This window comes from Mesoplodon densirostris, chromosome 2 (genome assembly GCF_025265405.1).
Source record: "Mesoplodon densirostris isolate mMesDen1 chromosome 2, mMesDen1 primary haplotype, whole genome shotgun sequence".
Taxonomy (NCBI): domain Eukaryota; kingdom Metazoa; phylum Chordata; class Mammalia; order Artiodactyla; family Ziphiidae; genus Mesoplodon; species Mesoplodon densirostris.
Window position 1 is genome coordinate 37,462,769 of NC_082662.1, and position 17,119 is coordinate 37,479,887.

General features: G+C 42.5%; 1 protein-coding gene across 1 annotated transcript; it reads right to left on the reverse strand.

Moving 5' to 3' along the window:
• Positions 1-4,384: 4,384 nt before the first annotated feature.
• KLF18 (KLF transcription factor 18) lies at positions 4,385-16,697 on the reverse strand. Its single transcript, XM_060119043.1, is given in 6 exon segments — positions 4,385-4,560; positions 5,175-5,832; positions 5,979-6,191; positions 10,454-10,544; positions 10,579-10,880; positions 16,683-16,697. Coding segments are annotated over 6 exon segments (1,455 nt in total).
• Positions 16,698-17,119: the final 422 nt, after the last annotated feature.

Consider the following 17,119-nt stretch of genomic DNA (forward strand, 5'->3'; position numbering starts at 1 on the left):
TAGGAATCTTCCAAGGAGTACTAACATTGGTGTCATAGGAAGGGAAGCATTGATTCTTATCCTCAAAGTAGACATTCTTTTTACTTCTAGATAATGCATTCTTCTATAGTTAAAGCAGATGTACAATGGATGTTTGACAGGCCAAAAGCCAAGATGTTCTAGTTCACATAAAGTTTAGGCCAAACTTTGTATAAGCCAGAATGATTTCCCCATACCCCAACGTGTGAAAATCTTTTCTATTGTGGAAAACGGAGCATTAAGGAGCCAGCACCTCTTCATTTCACCTCTTGCTTGCAGTGACACCGTAAGTGAGGTTGGACTTTTACCTGCAATTTGGCTTGTTGTCTTAATTAACCATCTTGGCACCTGGCAACTCAACAAATTGATGCAGCCCGCAGGGTGGCCACTTGAGCCCTAAGCCTTTCTGGAAGAAGAAAAAGCCTGAGGGTCTCCTGGGCACTTCCACAGCCATGCAAATGGGCCTTGGGAGTGCTAGTGAATTATTTATGGAAACTTATAGTTCTGAGAGGAACCATTGGTCTTCAACTCCCTGGCTGAGTTTCCTCATGGGTCAAATTAGAAACCCAACAGAGGGACTCCAGGAAAGCTAGGGTAGCAGTTCCCTGGCCACTGCTCATGCTCCTGCAGCAACGGGACCAACAGCTGTCAGAGACACTGCGTTGCAAACAGTAACTCTTGTTGGATCCAAGCAGGTTCCTGGTGCCAACAGAGGCCCTGCAACCCAGTGCGTTACTGAGATTCATACTGTCTGCGAAAGAATATGGAGTCCTTCAGGATTGTTTTCTCCAGTAGCTCAAAGAGACCTGGAGACTTGGTTAGTTTGCCTCCACCATAACAAAGATCATCTTGTTAAACTTCATGATGGAGAGTCTGTTTGTGGGGTGCATTGTTACAGACCCTCTCTTTCAAAGTGCCCTGATGGTGTCCATTTTGGTTGGGGAGGAAGAGGAAGAGGGAAGGGAGAGGGCCCAACCATCTGAGACCTCCTTCCTCTACTGGGCACTCCCTCAGGTTTGGCTCACCCGTGACAGGTCCCTTGTTTAGACCACACCTGCAGAGGATATAACCTCCCTGCAAGCCATCCTTGTGGCCCCATGGGGACCTACAATGAGGGATTGAGGACAGTAGATGGTAAGACTTAGCCAGACTCAAATTTCCAGGTTTGTAGATGCTACTTGAGTTGGCCCTGGTCATTAGGCCATTACACCCTGTTGTGAAGTCAGGTCAATTGGTCCATGAAACAGTTCAAGTCTTAACTGATGAGTTTCTAGATATGGAAAACGTGGCCACTGGCAAAATACCAAAGACTGAGCGAGAGAGATAACGGATGTTAGAGTAATGACCTGGCGCCCTCTCCTGGGCAAACTGGGCTAAGGCCTTCCTAGAAAGTTCTCTGAACTTGATTCTTGGCTGGCAGTCTCAAAGGAGACTGATAGGCCAAGGAAATCAGGACCAAATTCTGGGCCATGGGACACCTGATGGGGCTCCTGGGGAGCCTGGAAATGAATAGCACTGCCACTTTTACCTGGACCTCTTGGCATTCAAAAATAAATAAGACTAAAATAGTTAACAAAACTACGGGCTGTACTAAGGTCCCTCTGTCCCCACAGGGGACTGGAGGCCCTAAGCCAAGGTCAAGTTTCAACAGGGATGTGAGGGAGAATTGCACTTCTTGGCCTTTTTTTAAAAACTGAAGTATAGTTGATTTACAATGTTGTGTTCGTTTCGGGTGAACAGCAAAGTTATTCAGATATCTATATGTGTATCTGTATCATCTATATTCTTTTTCAGATTCCTTTCTATTATAGGTTATTACAAGGTATTGAATATAGTTCCCTATGCTATACAGTAGGTCCTTGGTGTTTATTTGTTTTATATATAATAGTGAATATCTGCTAATCCCAAACTCCTAATTTATCCCTCCCCAACACTTTCCCCTTTGGTAACCATAGCTCTATGTCTGTGAGTCTGTCTCTGTTTTGTAAATAAGATCATTTGTATCATTTTTTAGATGCCACATATAAGTAATATCGTACAATATTTGTCTTTCTCTTTCTGACTTACTTCACTTAGTATGATAATCTCTAGTTCCATCCATGTAGCTGCAAATGGCATTATTTCATTCCTTTTTATGGCTGAGTAATATTCCGTTGTATACATATACCACATCTTCCTTATCCATTCATCTGTTAATGCACACTTAGATTACTTCCATGTCTTGGATATTGTAAATATGCACTTCTTGGCCTTTGACTGCTGGTACACAAGTGACTGTGATCCCTGAAATCCTTGCTCCAGGATGAGGGGGAACAGATAAAGCTCTCCAGTTTGGGGTTTGAGGTTTCTATCACTGGGAGTCTTGCCGAAACTGAGCTATGGGTAATTCCTTGTGGGTCCTTATAAACCTCCTTTGCCATGGCTCAGTACTGAACATATTATTGGTATAGATGGATTGTCTGTGTGTACTCCTACCTGCCTTTGCCCCAAATCCCTGATAAGAACTGCAGCATTTTAGTGGGCAGATGACTCATGAACCTACCCAATTTCCTCCCAGTGCTGAGTAGCATGGTTTATCCAAAGTAATATGGGCTGATTGGCCAAAAAAAGGAATAGCCACCCACGTTGCCAATCTCACGGAAGCCAAAGTTCTCCATGAGAGAACTCTTCATTCAGTAGCCCCACCTGGACTGTGCTCAAGGCCTTGGGTATCTGGAGACTCACCATTTCTTATAGAAGGCTCAATGCCATAGCTCCAGAGAGGTACCTGATATTGTGTCACAGAAGTTATTGCCCAAGCTGAGGGAACTTGGTATACTGCAATTGTTACTGAACATGCTTTTTTAAGCATCCCCTCTCTACCCAGATGATAAAAATCAATTTGCCTTCATAAGGAAAGGGTTGCAGTATACCTTTAATGTCTTACTTCCAGGCTACCTAATTCTCCAGCTATCGGTGATGAATGTGATTTGGAAAAAGTCCTGCTCCTGGAGGGAGCACTGGCCTTTGTTATATTGATGACATTCTCCTGGTGGACCTAGACAAGGGCACCACCTAACAAGAACTGGATCCCCAGTTGACTCACATGCAGCTACATAGCTAGGCCACTGACACAAGCAAGGCACAAAGACCTAGTATCCAGTGAAATTCCTCAGCATTATCTGGGAATGGGCATGATATCTCATTCCAGACATGATTGCCCTGACAAACATAGAAGAGGTCCAGTGACTGGTTGGAGTCCTTAGCTACTGATGCCCTCATAGAATCCATGTGGGGATCTTGAGGGATCTAACATCTGGGACCTGTGTGAGGTGAGAGTAGGTTGGTTAAGTAGATCTTCAAATGTTGCAGGGCAAACTGAAGTCCTGGGATTTGTAGTCTGCTTCTTTTTAAAGTCTTGGTCTGGAAAGTGCTTTTCAGAGGACCCACCTTGGAAATGAGCAGTGGGACAAATCACATTCTGAGTTTTACCCAGATACTTTTCCAGGGGGAATATTATACAAGCTGGCATTTGGATGGGAGCCCAAGCCACACCTAAGAGGACAAGGCCTGCAAGAGCTAGGAGAAGGACCTAGCAGCAGGCGAAGATGGCTAAACTCCTCAGGAGCAGGTGTCCAGCCATGCCCAGGCCAAGAGAAACAGACCCCAGGTCACTGCAGCTGCAGACATGTCAGCAGAAACCATGACGGAAAGACACTGAGGCCCCATGGAAAGGGAATACCCTTCCCCTGGCAGCCAGCACTTGACTTCTCCTCCTCCAATACCACCACCTCCTGTGTCCTGACGGCATATAGAGAAGGCAGAGGGGAAAGAGACACTTTGTCTGAGAGAAAAACAGCCAAGACAAAAGGTTCAACTTTTTAATAGATTAAGTTCATCCAAATGAGTTTCATTTAATCTGAGGCCACTTGACACTGGAAGTGACCAAGTGTCCCTCTCAACTCCATTGAAATGAACCTCCAAAGAAACATGAGCTCAGATATGAAATGCTACATTCTTTATACATCTGAACTATGCTATGCTTACATTGCAATCATCTACATATAAGCATCTTTACATGTACACATAGAAGTAAATACACAAGCAGCAATCTACAAGGATTCATACATAGCACACTGAAAACATTCACCACGTACAGGAAAGTGAATGAAGAGTAGTGCTGATTCTATTGAAATGCATACATGCATTCTTTATATGTTTCAGAAAAAAATAAATGAAAACCTTAAAAGTTTACAACTAATATTAAGCATCTACTATGTGCTGGCACACTGCTAGGTACTGAGCAATGAGCAAAGTTTTGCAGGGAGAATCTTTCAGCTCAACTCATTTTCTCAAAGGCTGATAGGTTTGTCATCACGGAAGAAATTTATCTGTGGACTCTTTGATGATGCTTTAAGTGATCGGATCGTGCAAAGTTCCTGTTGCATTTAGTACACAGGTAGGGCCGCTCCCTGGTGTGCTTCCTCATGTGTCTGTTGAGCTCATCTGAACGGGAGAATGCCCATGTGCATCCCTTCACGTTGCATTTGTAGGGCTTCTCTCCTGGACCCGAGAAAGAAAGGAAGACTTGTCATGCTTCAGGATAGCATGAGACATGGAAGTTGGAAATGAATGGAGAAGAAAAAGGAGTTGGACATGTTGCAGTGGGATAGGAAGAGACAGACAGAAGACTGGAGGGGGTGCATGGGAAAGGAAGAGAAGGAGGGCAGGATGGGCTAGAAGGCTGAGAAGAAAACTGTGAAGGAGGGAGAGGAAAAGAAAAAGAAAAACAGGAGGGGAAGACGAAGGTCAGTGGTGGGTAAAGAAGGTTGAGGGAGAGGGGTTATCTGTTGGACCTATAGGAGTCCATGAAGAGAAGTCCCAGGAGAGGTAAAGTCAAGACCATCCTAAGAGGTCAAACAAATCCCTCCACTTCTTGCATCATCCCAGACATTCAATACCACAAAAGGCTGCAGCCAGGTTTCTTCTGGCCCAGAACTAGAGTCTGTTCTTAGGACTGCTTTATATACCCTTTCAGATTTGCCAGCATTTTCTAGGGTCTTCGGGGTCCTAGACTTAGAGGGAGGTGGCAACAATCTCAAATGACCCCAAAGTCTTATAAAGGCAGAGATCTTTAGTCATTTTCCTGACACCCTTATACTTCAGTCTTCACTCACCAGTGTGTAGGCGCTCATGGATTCGCAGGTGGGAAGATTTTGAATATGATTTCCCACAGTCCTGGTATGTACAGATGTAGGGTTTCAAAATGTTAGAATTCTTCTGCAACGGACATCTCTGAATCTTGAGATTCCACTTCTGCTTTTCTAGGGGTTGTCCTTGGATCAAATGGGAACTAGAAATGTACAGAAATCCAGGATATAGCAATGATGATGAGGAATGTGGCACTATATGGACTTCATGGGGAGTGTTCTCATCATTGAGTATCTTCATCGGACACCTATAGAGGGTTTGATCCCCACTGAAGCTCATCTGGCCTCCATTGTGGGTCTGGTATACATGGATGGTTTTCATGTGACTTCCAGAGACAGCCTGGTCCCCAGGGAAGGTCATCTGGGCTCCACTGAGAATCTGGCTTTCACTGGGGCTCTTCATCTGACCCACATAGAGGGTCTGGTCCCCAGCGAAGGTCATCTGGTCTCCACTGAGGCTCTGGTCTTCATCGAGGATCTTCATCTGGCTACCCTTATTGGGGATTGACATCTTGTTTGCATTAAAGGTTGTCACTTTACAATCAGTGATGAACGCCTTTGTGGTGTCAGTGACATCCATCAACTGGGATGCTGCTGCAGGGTTTCTCTCATCAAAGGAGGTCACCTTGGGGTCAAAAAGAAAGGCACTTGAGGTTCCCAGGGGGCAAATCAAGGGATTTAACATGGGTTGTTGTTAGATATGGACAAGAACTGTCCCAGGGATGTTAGAACATGCATAATCATCCTTGTGGGCATCAAAGGATTCATCACCTGGTTCTGCATTGACTCCTTTTGGCCGTCCTCATCATGGGCGGTCAGAGGTACATAGAGCTCTGACTCTGGTGCAGCTGGGGTTCCTGCCTCATGTATCTCATTGATGTCCTGGAGAAACTCATCAATGTCCTCAAGTGTCAGAAAGAAAGAAGTCATGGAAGCCTCTTTGCTGTTGCCTGATAACTGAACTAGATCTTCAGCTGTGGGATTCTGCAAAAAAAGTTAGAAGTCAGATGTCTTACCCAGCTCAAATCCTAACTCCACACACCCTTCCTCTCCATCCCTGCTGACCCAGTCCTAGTCTAGCCCACCATCATTGCTTGCATAAAAGCCTGCAATTTCCTCTTAATTGACCTCTGTGAATCTGGAGTTGACTCCATCCGGTGTGCCCTCCATAAACAGTAATATTTCTAAAATGAAAAGTCTTCCTATGCTACTCCTACCTATCAGTGGAGGTGGGATTCTAGATGAATGGAAACACCACACTATCCCCTGCAGTGAGCTTGCCCCATAGACTTTTTAAAAATTGATGAACACTTGATGTACACAATTATATGTTATAGGTGTACTATATAGTGATTCACAATAGTTAAATGTTATACTCAATTTTTAGTTATTATAAAATATTGGCTATATTCCTTGTTTTGTTCAATATATCCTTGTAGCTTGTTGTATACATAAGAGTTTGTACCTCTTAATCCCTTGTCTCTATATTGCCCCCCCCAACAGAGACTTTTCCACAGATGCCCCATCTTCCAGAAATCCTACCAGAGATTTGGTTAATTTAATGAACTTCCAAACATATTATCTCATTTTATTCCAACCATGACCCCAGAAACAGGAGCCATGATAAAACCCTGTTAAATAAGCATTCACAGACGTCCAAAGAGGTGAAGTGACATGGCCCAAGTAGAAGATTCTTAACTTGACTTGGACCTGTCTTGCTTTTGGTGCTTACAGGCCTGATCCTCTGTGGATATTTCCCCCAGAGACCTCCTGGAGTTCCCCCTGGCATTCTAGCTTCCTGAGAACCATCCTGGAAAGCATCAGCCCCCAGGAACCATTCCAAGAAGCTTCATTACAGGCAGAGGCTAATGTGCACATGGCCAAAGTCTATACTTCTATTCTCATTGGCCATCCTTATGCTTCTAGGTTTCCTATACATCTGGTAGAAAGCTTCCAGTTAACTCCCCAAAGCCATCATGTCTGTAGCCTCACATCTTTTTCACCCTGTGTGCCTCCTTGCAGCTCTTATCCTACTCTAGCCAGACCAGTCTGCTCACTTTTGTCATATCCCTGTCCTGTCCCTTGCTCATAGCCTGTCTTATTAAATATGACATCCATTCTTATCCCTGCCACCAAAAACTGGTCTCTCCCACCCTGTCCTGACTCTCAGAGCAGAGAGACATCTAGGATAGTTCACCCAGGCTATGTTCGAAATGTGTGACTGTACAGCCATTGACTATGGTAGACTGAGGGCACTCCGAAGTCTTCTTCTTCTACAAAAAAATCCATAGAAGTGATAGATGCCCTTAAATTTAATTGTTATCTACATTCACGCTTGGAAATAAGTGGAATTTTCCAAGCCACAGTGTAGCAGAAGCCACTGTCACTTGGAGGTGTGGAAAAGGGTACCTCCATGAGGTCACTGTGGAGGCAATCCTCCAAGAAGGGCCATCAAAACCTAGGGATTCTCTGAGATGAAGCCTCACTGGAAGTCAACCTCTGATAACATCATACTAGGGCACTTCTTTTAGTATCATTCCCACTCTTGAAATAGTGTCATGCCTGTCTTCTCCCCTTCCCCTGCCACTGGACTGAAAACTCCTCAAGACTAGAGAACTCTACTTCCACCTTATCAGGGTCTGACAGATACAGTTGGGCAGACCTCAGAGAAAAGGGACCCAAAGAAAGACTTTTGATTTCTACTCCTCCAGCTCTAGGTCTGCATCCAGCCTCTAAAATCTCAGGATGTGTTTGGGGTGTCAGTGACATCTGTCAACTGGGATGTTACTTGGGTTTACTCTCATCAAAAGAGGTCACCTTGGGGTCAAAAAATGTCTCACTTAAGGTTTCCAGGGGGGCAAATCAAGGGCTTTAACATGGGGTGATCTTAGTTCTGGATAAGAACTGTCCCAGGGATGTTAGAACATGCAGAAATCACCACTGTGAGCCTCAAAAAATTCATCACCTGGTTCTGGATTGACTCCTTTTGGCTGTCCTCATTATGGGCAGTCAGAGGCACATAGAGCTCTGGCTCTGGTGCAGCTGGGCATCTTGCCTCATGTATCTCATTGATGTCCTGGAGAAATGCCTCAATTTCTTCAATTGTCTGAAGGTAAGAGTCCCTCGACACCCCTTTGCTGTTGCCTGATAACTGAATTAGATCTTCAGTTGGGGGATTCTGCAAAAAAAAGAAGTTCATGTGTCATAACCAGCTCAAATCCCAATTTTACACACCCTTCCTCACCATCCCTGCTGACCCAATCCTAGTCTAGCCCATCATCATTTCTTGCCCAAAGTTTGCAATTTCCTCTTAAGTGGCCTCTGTGAATCTGGAGTTGACTCCATATAGGGTAACCTCCAAAGACCGTCAGAGTAATATTTCTAAAAAGAAAAGTCGTCTTATGCAACTCCTATCTATAAGTGAAGGTGGGAATCTCAATGAATGAATTAAAGCCCCACCATCTCTTGTAGAGATCTTGCCCCACAGACCTTTTTTAAATTGATGTGTACTTTATAGTATTATATGTTACAGGTATACAATATAGTGAATCATAATAAAGGTTATACACAAATTTTAGTTATTATAAATAATTTTTATATTCCTTGTTTTATACAATATATACTTGTAGCTTGTTGTATACATAAAAGTTTGTACCTCTTAATCCCCTATCTCTGTATTGCCCGCCCCTTCCCAGAGACTTTTCCAAAGATGTCCCATCTCCCAGACATCCTACTGGAGATTTGGTTAAATTAATGAACTTCTAAACATATTATCTCATTTTATTCCCACCATGCCCCAGAAACAGGAGCCATGCTTAATCCCTATTAAAGAAGAGTAAATAGGGGTCCAAACAGGTGAAGTGACATGGCCTAAGTAGAAGACTCTTAACTTGAATTGGACCTATCTCACTCTGGGTGGTCACAGACCTGAACCACTGTGGATATTTCCCCCAGAAATGTACGGGGCTGTCCCTGGCATTCTAGCTTCCTGAGAACCATCCTGGAAAGCATCAGCCTCCAGGAACCATTCCAAGAAGAAGCCTCATTACAAGCAGCGGCCTAATGTGCACATGGCCAAAGTCCATACTTCTATTCGAAGTAGCTATCCCTATACTTCTAGGTTTCCTATACATCTGGTAGAAAGCTTCCAGTTAACTCCCCAAAGCCATCATGTCAGTAGCCTCACATCTTTTCACCCTGTGTGCCTCCTTGCAGCTCTTGTCCTGCTTTAGCCAGACCAGTCTGCTCAGTTTTGCCATATCCCTGTCCTGTCCTTTGCTCAGCCTGTCTCTCTCAGTAAAGTGTCTTAGTGACTATAGGCTGTCTTATCAAATATGACATCCATTCTTATCCCTGCCACCAAAGACTGGTCTCTCTGTCCTGTCCTGAATCTCAGAGCAGAGAGACAGCTAGGATAATTCCCCCAGGTTATATTAAAAGTTTATGACCGTACAGCCATTGACTATGGTAGACTGAGGGCACTCCGAAGTCATCTTCTTGTACAAAAAAATCCATAGAAGTGATAGATGCCCTTAAATTTAATTGTTATCTATAATCACACTTGGAAATAAGTGGAATTTTCCAAGCCACAGTGTAGCAGAAGCCACAGTCACTTGGAGGTGTGGAAATGGGTACCCTCATGAGGCCAATGTCACTGTGGAGACACTCCAACAAAAAAGACCATCAAAACCTAGGGATTCTTGGGACTTCCCTGATGGGGCAGTGGTTAAGACTCCTCACTCTCAATGCAGGGGGCCCAGGTTTGATCCCTGGTCAGGGAGCTAGATCCCACATGCATACAGCAACTAAGAGTTCACATGCCACAGCTAAGGAGCCTGTGAGCCACAACTAAGGAGTCTGCTGGCTGCAACTAAGACCCAGCACAAGCAAATAAATAAATAAATAAATATTAAAAAATAAAAAAGCGCCACTTCAAAAAAAAAAAAAAAAACAACCTAGGGATTCTCTAAGATGAAGCCTCATTGGAAGTCAACCTCTAATAACATCATATTAGGGCACTTCCTTTCCTCTCATTTCCACTCTTGAAATACTGTTATGCCTGTCTACTCCCCTTCCCTCACCACTGGACTGAAAGCTCCTCAAGACTAGAGAGCTCTACTTCATCCTTAGCAGGGTATGACAGATCCAGTTGGGAAGACCTCATAGAAAAAGGACCCAGTAAAGGACTTCTGATTTCCACTCCCCCAGTTCTAGGTCTGCAACCAGCCTTTAAAATCTCAGGATGTGTTTGGGGTGTCAGTAACATCTGTCATCTGGGATGTTACTGTGGGTTTGCTCTCATCAAAAGAGGTCACCTTGGGGTCAAAAAGGGTCTTACTTAGGTTTCCAAGGGCAAATCAAGGGCTCTAACATGGGGTGATCTTAGTTCTGGATAAGAACTGTCCCAGGGATGTTAGAACATGCAGAAATCATCATTGTGGGCTTCAAAGGATACATCACCTGGTTCTGGATTGACTCCTTTTGGCTGTTCTCATCATGGTTAGTCAGAGGTACATAGACCTCTGGCTCTGGTGCAGCTGGAGTTCCTGCCTTATATTTCTCATTGAGGTATTGATAAAATGCCTCAATTTCTTCAATTGCTTGAAGGTAAGAGTCCCCTGAAGCCTCTTTGCCACTGCCTGATAACTGAACTTGGTCTTCATTTGTGAGATCCTGCAAAAAAAATTAGAATTTCATGTGCCTTACCTAGCTCAAATCCCAATTCCACACACCATGCTTCTCCATACTTATTGACCCAGTCCTAGTCTAGCCCACCATCATTGCTTGCCTAAAAGCCTGCAACTGCCTCTTAATTGGCCTCTGTGAATCTGGGGTTGACTCCTTGTGTACCCTCCAAAGACAAGGTAATATTTCTAAAATATGAACTTTCCCTATGGTATTCTCATCCGTCAGTGGAGGTGGTACCTTGATAAATGCATGAATACCACACCATCCCCTGCAGAGATCTTGCCTCACAGACTTTTAAAAATTGTAATATAGTTGATATTTAAGGTTTCGGGACACATGTAGGATGAAAGTGAAAAGATGACAAAATACATTCCATGTAAATGGAAACCAAAAGAGAGCAGGGTAGCTATACTATATCAGAAAAGTTGATTAATCAAAAGCTGTTACATGAGAAAAAGAAGGTCATTATATAAGAAAAGGGAACAATTAATCAAAAGGATATAACAATTGTAAATTAATGGACTCAACGTAAGAACACATAAATATGTTAAACAAATACTAACAGTTCTGAAGCCAGAAATAGACAGCAGCACAACAGTAGTTGGGGGCTTCATTCCCCACTTTCAACAATAGATAGATCATCCAGACAGAAGATCAATATAGAAATATTGGACTTGAACTGCACCTTAGATCAAATGAACCTAACAGACATATATACTACATTCCATCCAACAGCACAAGAATATACATTCTTCTCAGGTACACATAGAACATCCTCCAGGATAAATCATGATCATATGTTACATCACAAAAACAGTTTTAAAAATTTAATAAGATTAAGGTCATATCCAGTATCTTTTCTTACCAAAATGGTGTGAACATAGAAATCAAAAAAGAGAAAGGTTGGAAAATTCACAAATATGTGGAAATTAAACAGCACACTGCTGAGCAATCAATTGGTCAAAGAAGAAATCAAAAGAAAAGAAAATATTTTGAGACAAATGAAAATGGAAACACAACATACCAAAACATATGAGAGGGAGCAATAGCAGTTCTAGAAAAGAAGTTTATAACAATTCTGTGCCCACATTAAGAAACAAGGAAGATCTCAAATAAGCAATCAAAGTTCACATCTCAGGGAACTAGAAAAGAGCAAATTACACCCAATGTTAGTGGAAGAAAAGAAGAAATGACAGAGACCATAGCAGAAATAAAAGAAATAGAGACTAGAAAAATAATAGAAAAGGTCAATGACACTAAGAGCTGGATTTTGAAAAGGCAAGCAAAATTGACAAAGCTTTAGCTAGACTATAGATGAAAGAAAGGGAACAGTCTAACAAATAAAATCAAATATGAAAGAGGAAGGAGTATAACAGAGACTGCAGAAATATAAAGATCATAAGAGATTACTATTAACAATTATATACCAAAAAATTGGATAGCCTAAAAGTAATGGGTTAATTCCTAGAAACATACAACCTACCAAGACTGAACCATAAGGAAATAGAAATCTGAATAGATGTATATCAGTCATCAAAAATCTTTCCAACAAGATTCCAACAGTGAAAGTAACTTCACTGATCAAGTCTACCAAACCTTTAAAGAATTAATGTCCATCTTTCTCACATTCTTCCCAATAATTGAAGAGGAAGGATTAGTTCCAAATTCATTATGAGGCCAGCGTTATCCTGCCACCAAAACTTATAAGGACACTACAAGAAAATAAAATTATAGGCCAGGGACTTCCTTGGTGGCACAGTGGTTAAGAACCCGCCTGTCAATGCAGGGGACATGAGTTTGAGCCCTGGTCTGGGAAGATCTCACTTGCCGTGGAGCAACTAAGCCTGTGTGCCACAACTACTGAGCCTGCACTCTAGAGCCCACGAGCCACAACTAATGAAGCCTGCACAGCTAGAGCCCATTCTCTGCAACAAGAGAAGCCACCGCAATGAGAAGCCTGTGCACCACAACGAAGAGTAGCCCCCGCTCACCGCAACTAGAGATAGCCAACGCACAGCAATGAAGACCCAACCAAAAAGAAGTATAAATAAATAAACAAACAAATAAATAAATAATAAAATAAAATTATAGGTCAGTATTCCTGATGAATATAGATGTAAAAATTTTCAACAATACTCTAGCAAACCAAATTCAGAGCACATTAAATGGATTATACACCATCCTTAAATGGGGTTTATCCCTGGGTTACAGGGATGTTCAATTCACACAAATCAATAAATGTGTCTAATGAATTAATAAATGAAGGATGAAACTTATATGGTTATTTTAGTAGCTGCAGACAAAACACTTGACCAAATTCAACACTTTTTCATGACAAAATCTACAAATTAGGTGTTGAAAAGCTGAAGATTTTTCTCTAAGTTCCAGAACAAGACAAAGGTGCCAGCTGTCACTTTTATTCAACATAATACTGGAATTCCTAGCCTGAGAAATTAATTAAGAAAAGGAAATAAAAGGCATCCTAATCAGAAAGGGAGAAGCAAAAATGTCTGTTTGCAGATGTCATGATCTTACATACAGAAAACTCTAAAGGCTCCACAAAAACATGCCTAGAATAAGTGAATTTAGCAAAGTTGCAGGATACAAGAATCAGTAGTGTTTCTATACATAAACAACTCTCAGTAAGAGAAATTAAAAAAACAATCCCACTTGCAATAGCATCAAAACAATAAGGTACTTAGGAACAAATTTAACCATAGAGGTGAAACACCTGAACAGTGAAAATTATATTGATGAAATTGAAGAAGATACAAACAGATGGAAAGATATCCCCTATTCTTAGATTGAAAGAATTAATATTGTTAAAATGAGCAATTACCCAAATTGATCTAAAGATTCAAAGGAATTCTTATCAAAATTCCAATGGCATTTTTCACAAAAATAGAAAAAACAATTCTAAAGTTCAACTCAGTCCACCAAAGACCCAAATTACAAAAGCAATCTGAGAAAGAAAAGAAAAAAGCTGGAGGCATAACACTTCCTGATTTCAAACTATATTATAAAGCTATAGTAATCAAAATAGTATGGTACTGGCTGAAAAACAGACACATAGACTAATGGAACAGAATAGAGAGCCAGAAATAAATCTATGCATCTTTGACCAGGGTGCCAAGAACACACAATGTAGAAAAGATAGCCGCTGCAATAAAGAGTGTTGGCAAAACTAGATACACACAGGTTTAAGAATGAAAGTGGATCCCCATCTTATAGAACTCACAAAAATTAACTTGAAATATACTAAAGAATTAAATATAAAACTTGAAATCATGAAGATTCTGGAAGAAAACATAGGGGAAAAATCTCCTTGACACTGGTCTTGGCATTGATTACTTTGTATTTGACACCAAAAGCATGTGCAACAAAAGCCAAAATAAACAAGTAGGACTCCATCAAACTGAAAGCTTCTGCACAGCAAAGGAAACAAGCAACAAAGTCAAAAAGCAACCTGTGGATGGGAGAAAATCTCTTCAAACCATCTATCTGATAAGGGGTTCATATCTAAATATATATGGAAGTCATACCACTCCATAGCAAAAAACAATCTGACTTAGAAATGGGCAAAGGACCTTCACAGACATTTTTGCAAAGACATACAGATGGCCAATAGGTACACAAAAAGGTGCTGATCATCACTAATCATCAGGGAAATGCAAACAGAAACCACAGTAAAATAGCACCTCATAACTGTTAGAATAGCTATTATCAAAAAGACAAGATATAAAATTGGGGGAGGATTTGGAGAAAAGGGAACCCTCATGCACTGCTGTTGGGAATGTAAATTGGTACAGCTGTTATGGAAAACAGTATGGAAGCTCCTGAAAAATTAAATACTAGAACTACCATATGATCCAGTTATTCCACTTCTGGGTGTTCAAAGGAAATGAAATCTGTATCTCGAAAAGAGATCCACACTCAGAGGTTCAATGTAGCCCTAGTCGCCATAGCCAAGATATGGAAACAACCCAAATGTCTGTCCATGGGATGAATGATAAAGAAAATGTGCTATTCAGGTATCCAGAGCTTTTTGGAAAGTTTGCATTATGCCAGTTTGCTTTTATGGAAGACCTACATTAATACCTGTTTTCAATAACCAAAAACAAAAACAAACAAAAAACCCAGAAGAGGGGCTTCCCTGGTGGCGCAGTAGTTGAGAGTCTGCCTGCTGATGCGGGGGACACGGGTTCATGCCCCGGTCCAGGAGGGTCCCACATGCCGCGGAGCGGCTGGGCCCGTGGGACATGGCCGCTGAGCCTGCGCGTCCGGAGCCTGTGCTCCGCAGTGGGAGAGGCCACAGCAGTGAGAGGCCCGCGTACCTCAAAAAAAAAAAAAAAAAACCAGAAGAGGATTTTCACTTTTACAAAAACAGGTGAAAGTGAAAATAGTGCTAATCATTTTTTTTTTTTTTTTTTTGGCCATGTCATGCAGCATGTAGAATCTTAGTTAACCGACCAGGGATCAAATCCGCACCCTCTGCACTGGAAACGAAGACTCTTAACCCCTGGACCACCAGGGAAGTCCCTCAATATTTGTTTTGCAGTGAATTTGAACAGAGGCAACGCACACCGAGAACAGGGAGAGTGGCAGCTCCTCCCTGGGGGACTACACTCAGCACCTCCTCAGCAAGCCGCCATACCCTTGAATTCTGTCTGTGAGCACCTGGGCTTTATCTCCATTTGTTTTGCCCATACTTTAGCAAGAGGCGTCCTGAGGTAATTGCCTCATTGCTTTATGCCATTTCAGCTTACAAAAAGTTTCATAGGAATGCTCTACTTTCTGAGAACAGAGAACATTATTCGGCCTTCAAAAAGAAGGAAATCCTGACATTTGTGACTACATGGATGAACCTAGAGGGCATGGCATTATTCTATGTGAAATAAGCCAGAAAAAAACAAACTTTATGTTATTATTTTTATGTAGAATGAGGAAAAACAGTTGAACTCATAGAATCAGAGAGAAGAGTGGAAGTTGCTAGGGGATGGGGGGTGGGGAAGTGGGAGCTCTTGGTCAAAGAGTACACAAGTCATAAGAGGAATAAGTTCTAAGGATCTAATGTACAGCATGATGATGATAGTTAATAACACTGTATTGGATACTAGAAATTTGCTAAGAGAGTAGATCTTAAGCATCGTCACCCAAAACAGAAACGTAACCACATCAGGTGATGATTGAGTTAACCACTTTGAGTGTGGTAATCATTTCACAACATAAACATACATCAAATCAACATGTACACTTTAAATTTATGCGAGTTTGCCAATTATACCTCAATAAAGCTGAGTAAATAAAAATAAAACGTTTTCAAGGAAGGGAGAAATCGGTGCCCCCTGCCACGGGCTATATAACTCATTCTCTTGATTGTCTAATCTCTACCAGAATCCACCCAGGCCCCTCCACACATGGCCACCCATTTTGCACATCCTTCCATCCTTTCCACACAGGTTGCAGCTGCCCAGTACCAGGTAGTGATCTGGGGACTGGGGGGGTGTACCATCTAGGCAGCAGCCTTGCCCTCAAGGGGCCTTCAGGGACAGCAGCCAACTGGACAGGTCCCAACACTGTCTCTTCTTCAGGCACTCGACTGTCTTCACAAGGGCACCCCCTGGACAGTGCAGACACGCAAGGGTGCTCAGTAAAGAAGGCTTCAAAGAAATTAATGTTTTGAATGTTTGGGTTCCTCTTCCACAAGAGTGTACCCCCTGCTAGGACTCACGACCTTTCACCTCAGTACCCAGACTTTGGCTGCTCTGTTTGAAGGTGCAGACTCACCATAGGTGGATCCATCGTGTGGCCAGGGACCTCAGCGTCGTGGGCCAAGAGTTGCCAAGACTGTGCTGCAGGCTGAAGTAGCTGACCTCTTATATTGTCTCAGGGGCCGGATGTACTGGGGTCCCAGACCGGCATTCTTTGGTTGGCCACACCCTCTGGGCGGATCCCAGCGCACCCAAATCAGACACTTGGGAATTCTCGACCTTTCAGGTTACCTACCTGATTGGGTTACCCACAAGGCACCTCGGGACATTTTTACAGCCATTTCCCAGGTGTTCAAACTGTGGCGGGGAGGTGGGGGAGGTGTGGGGGGGTGTGGGACGATTTACACAATTAGCCCATTTCATCCTCACCACAGTAGTATGAGGTGGAATTTATAACTGTCAGCGTAAGGTGCAGAAAATGAGGCTCAGAGAGCTTAAGCAATTTGTTGGAGA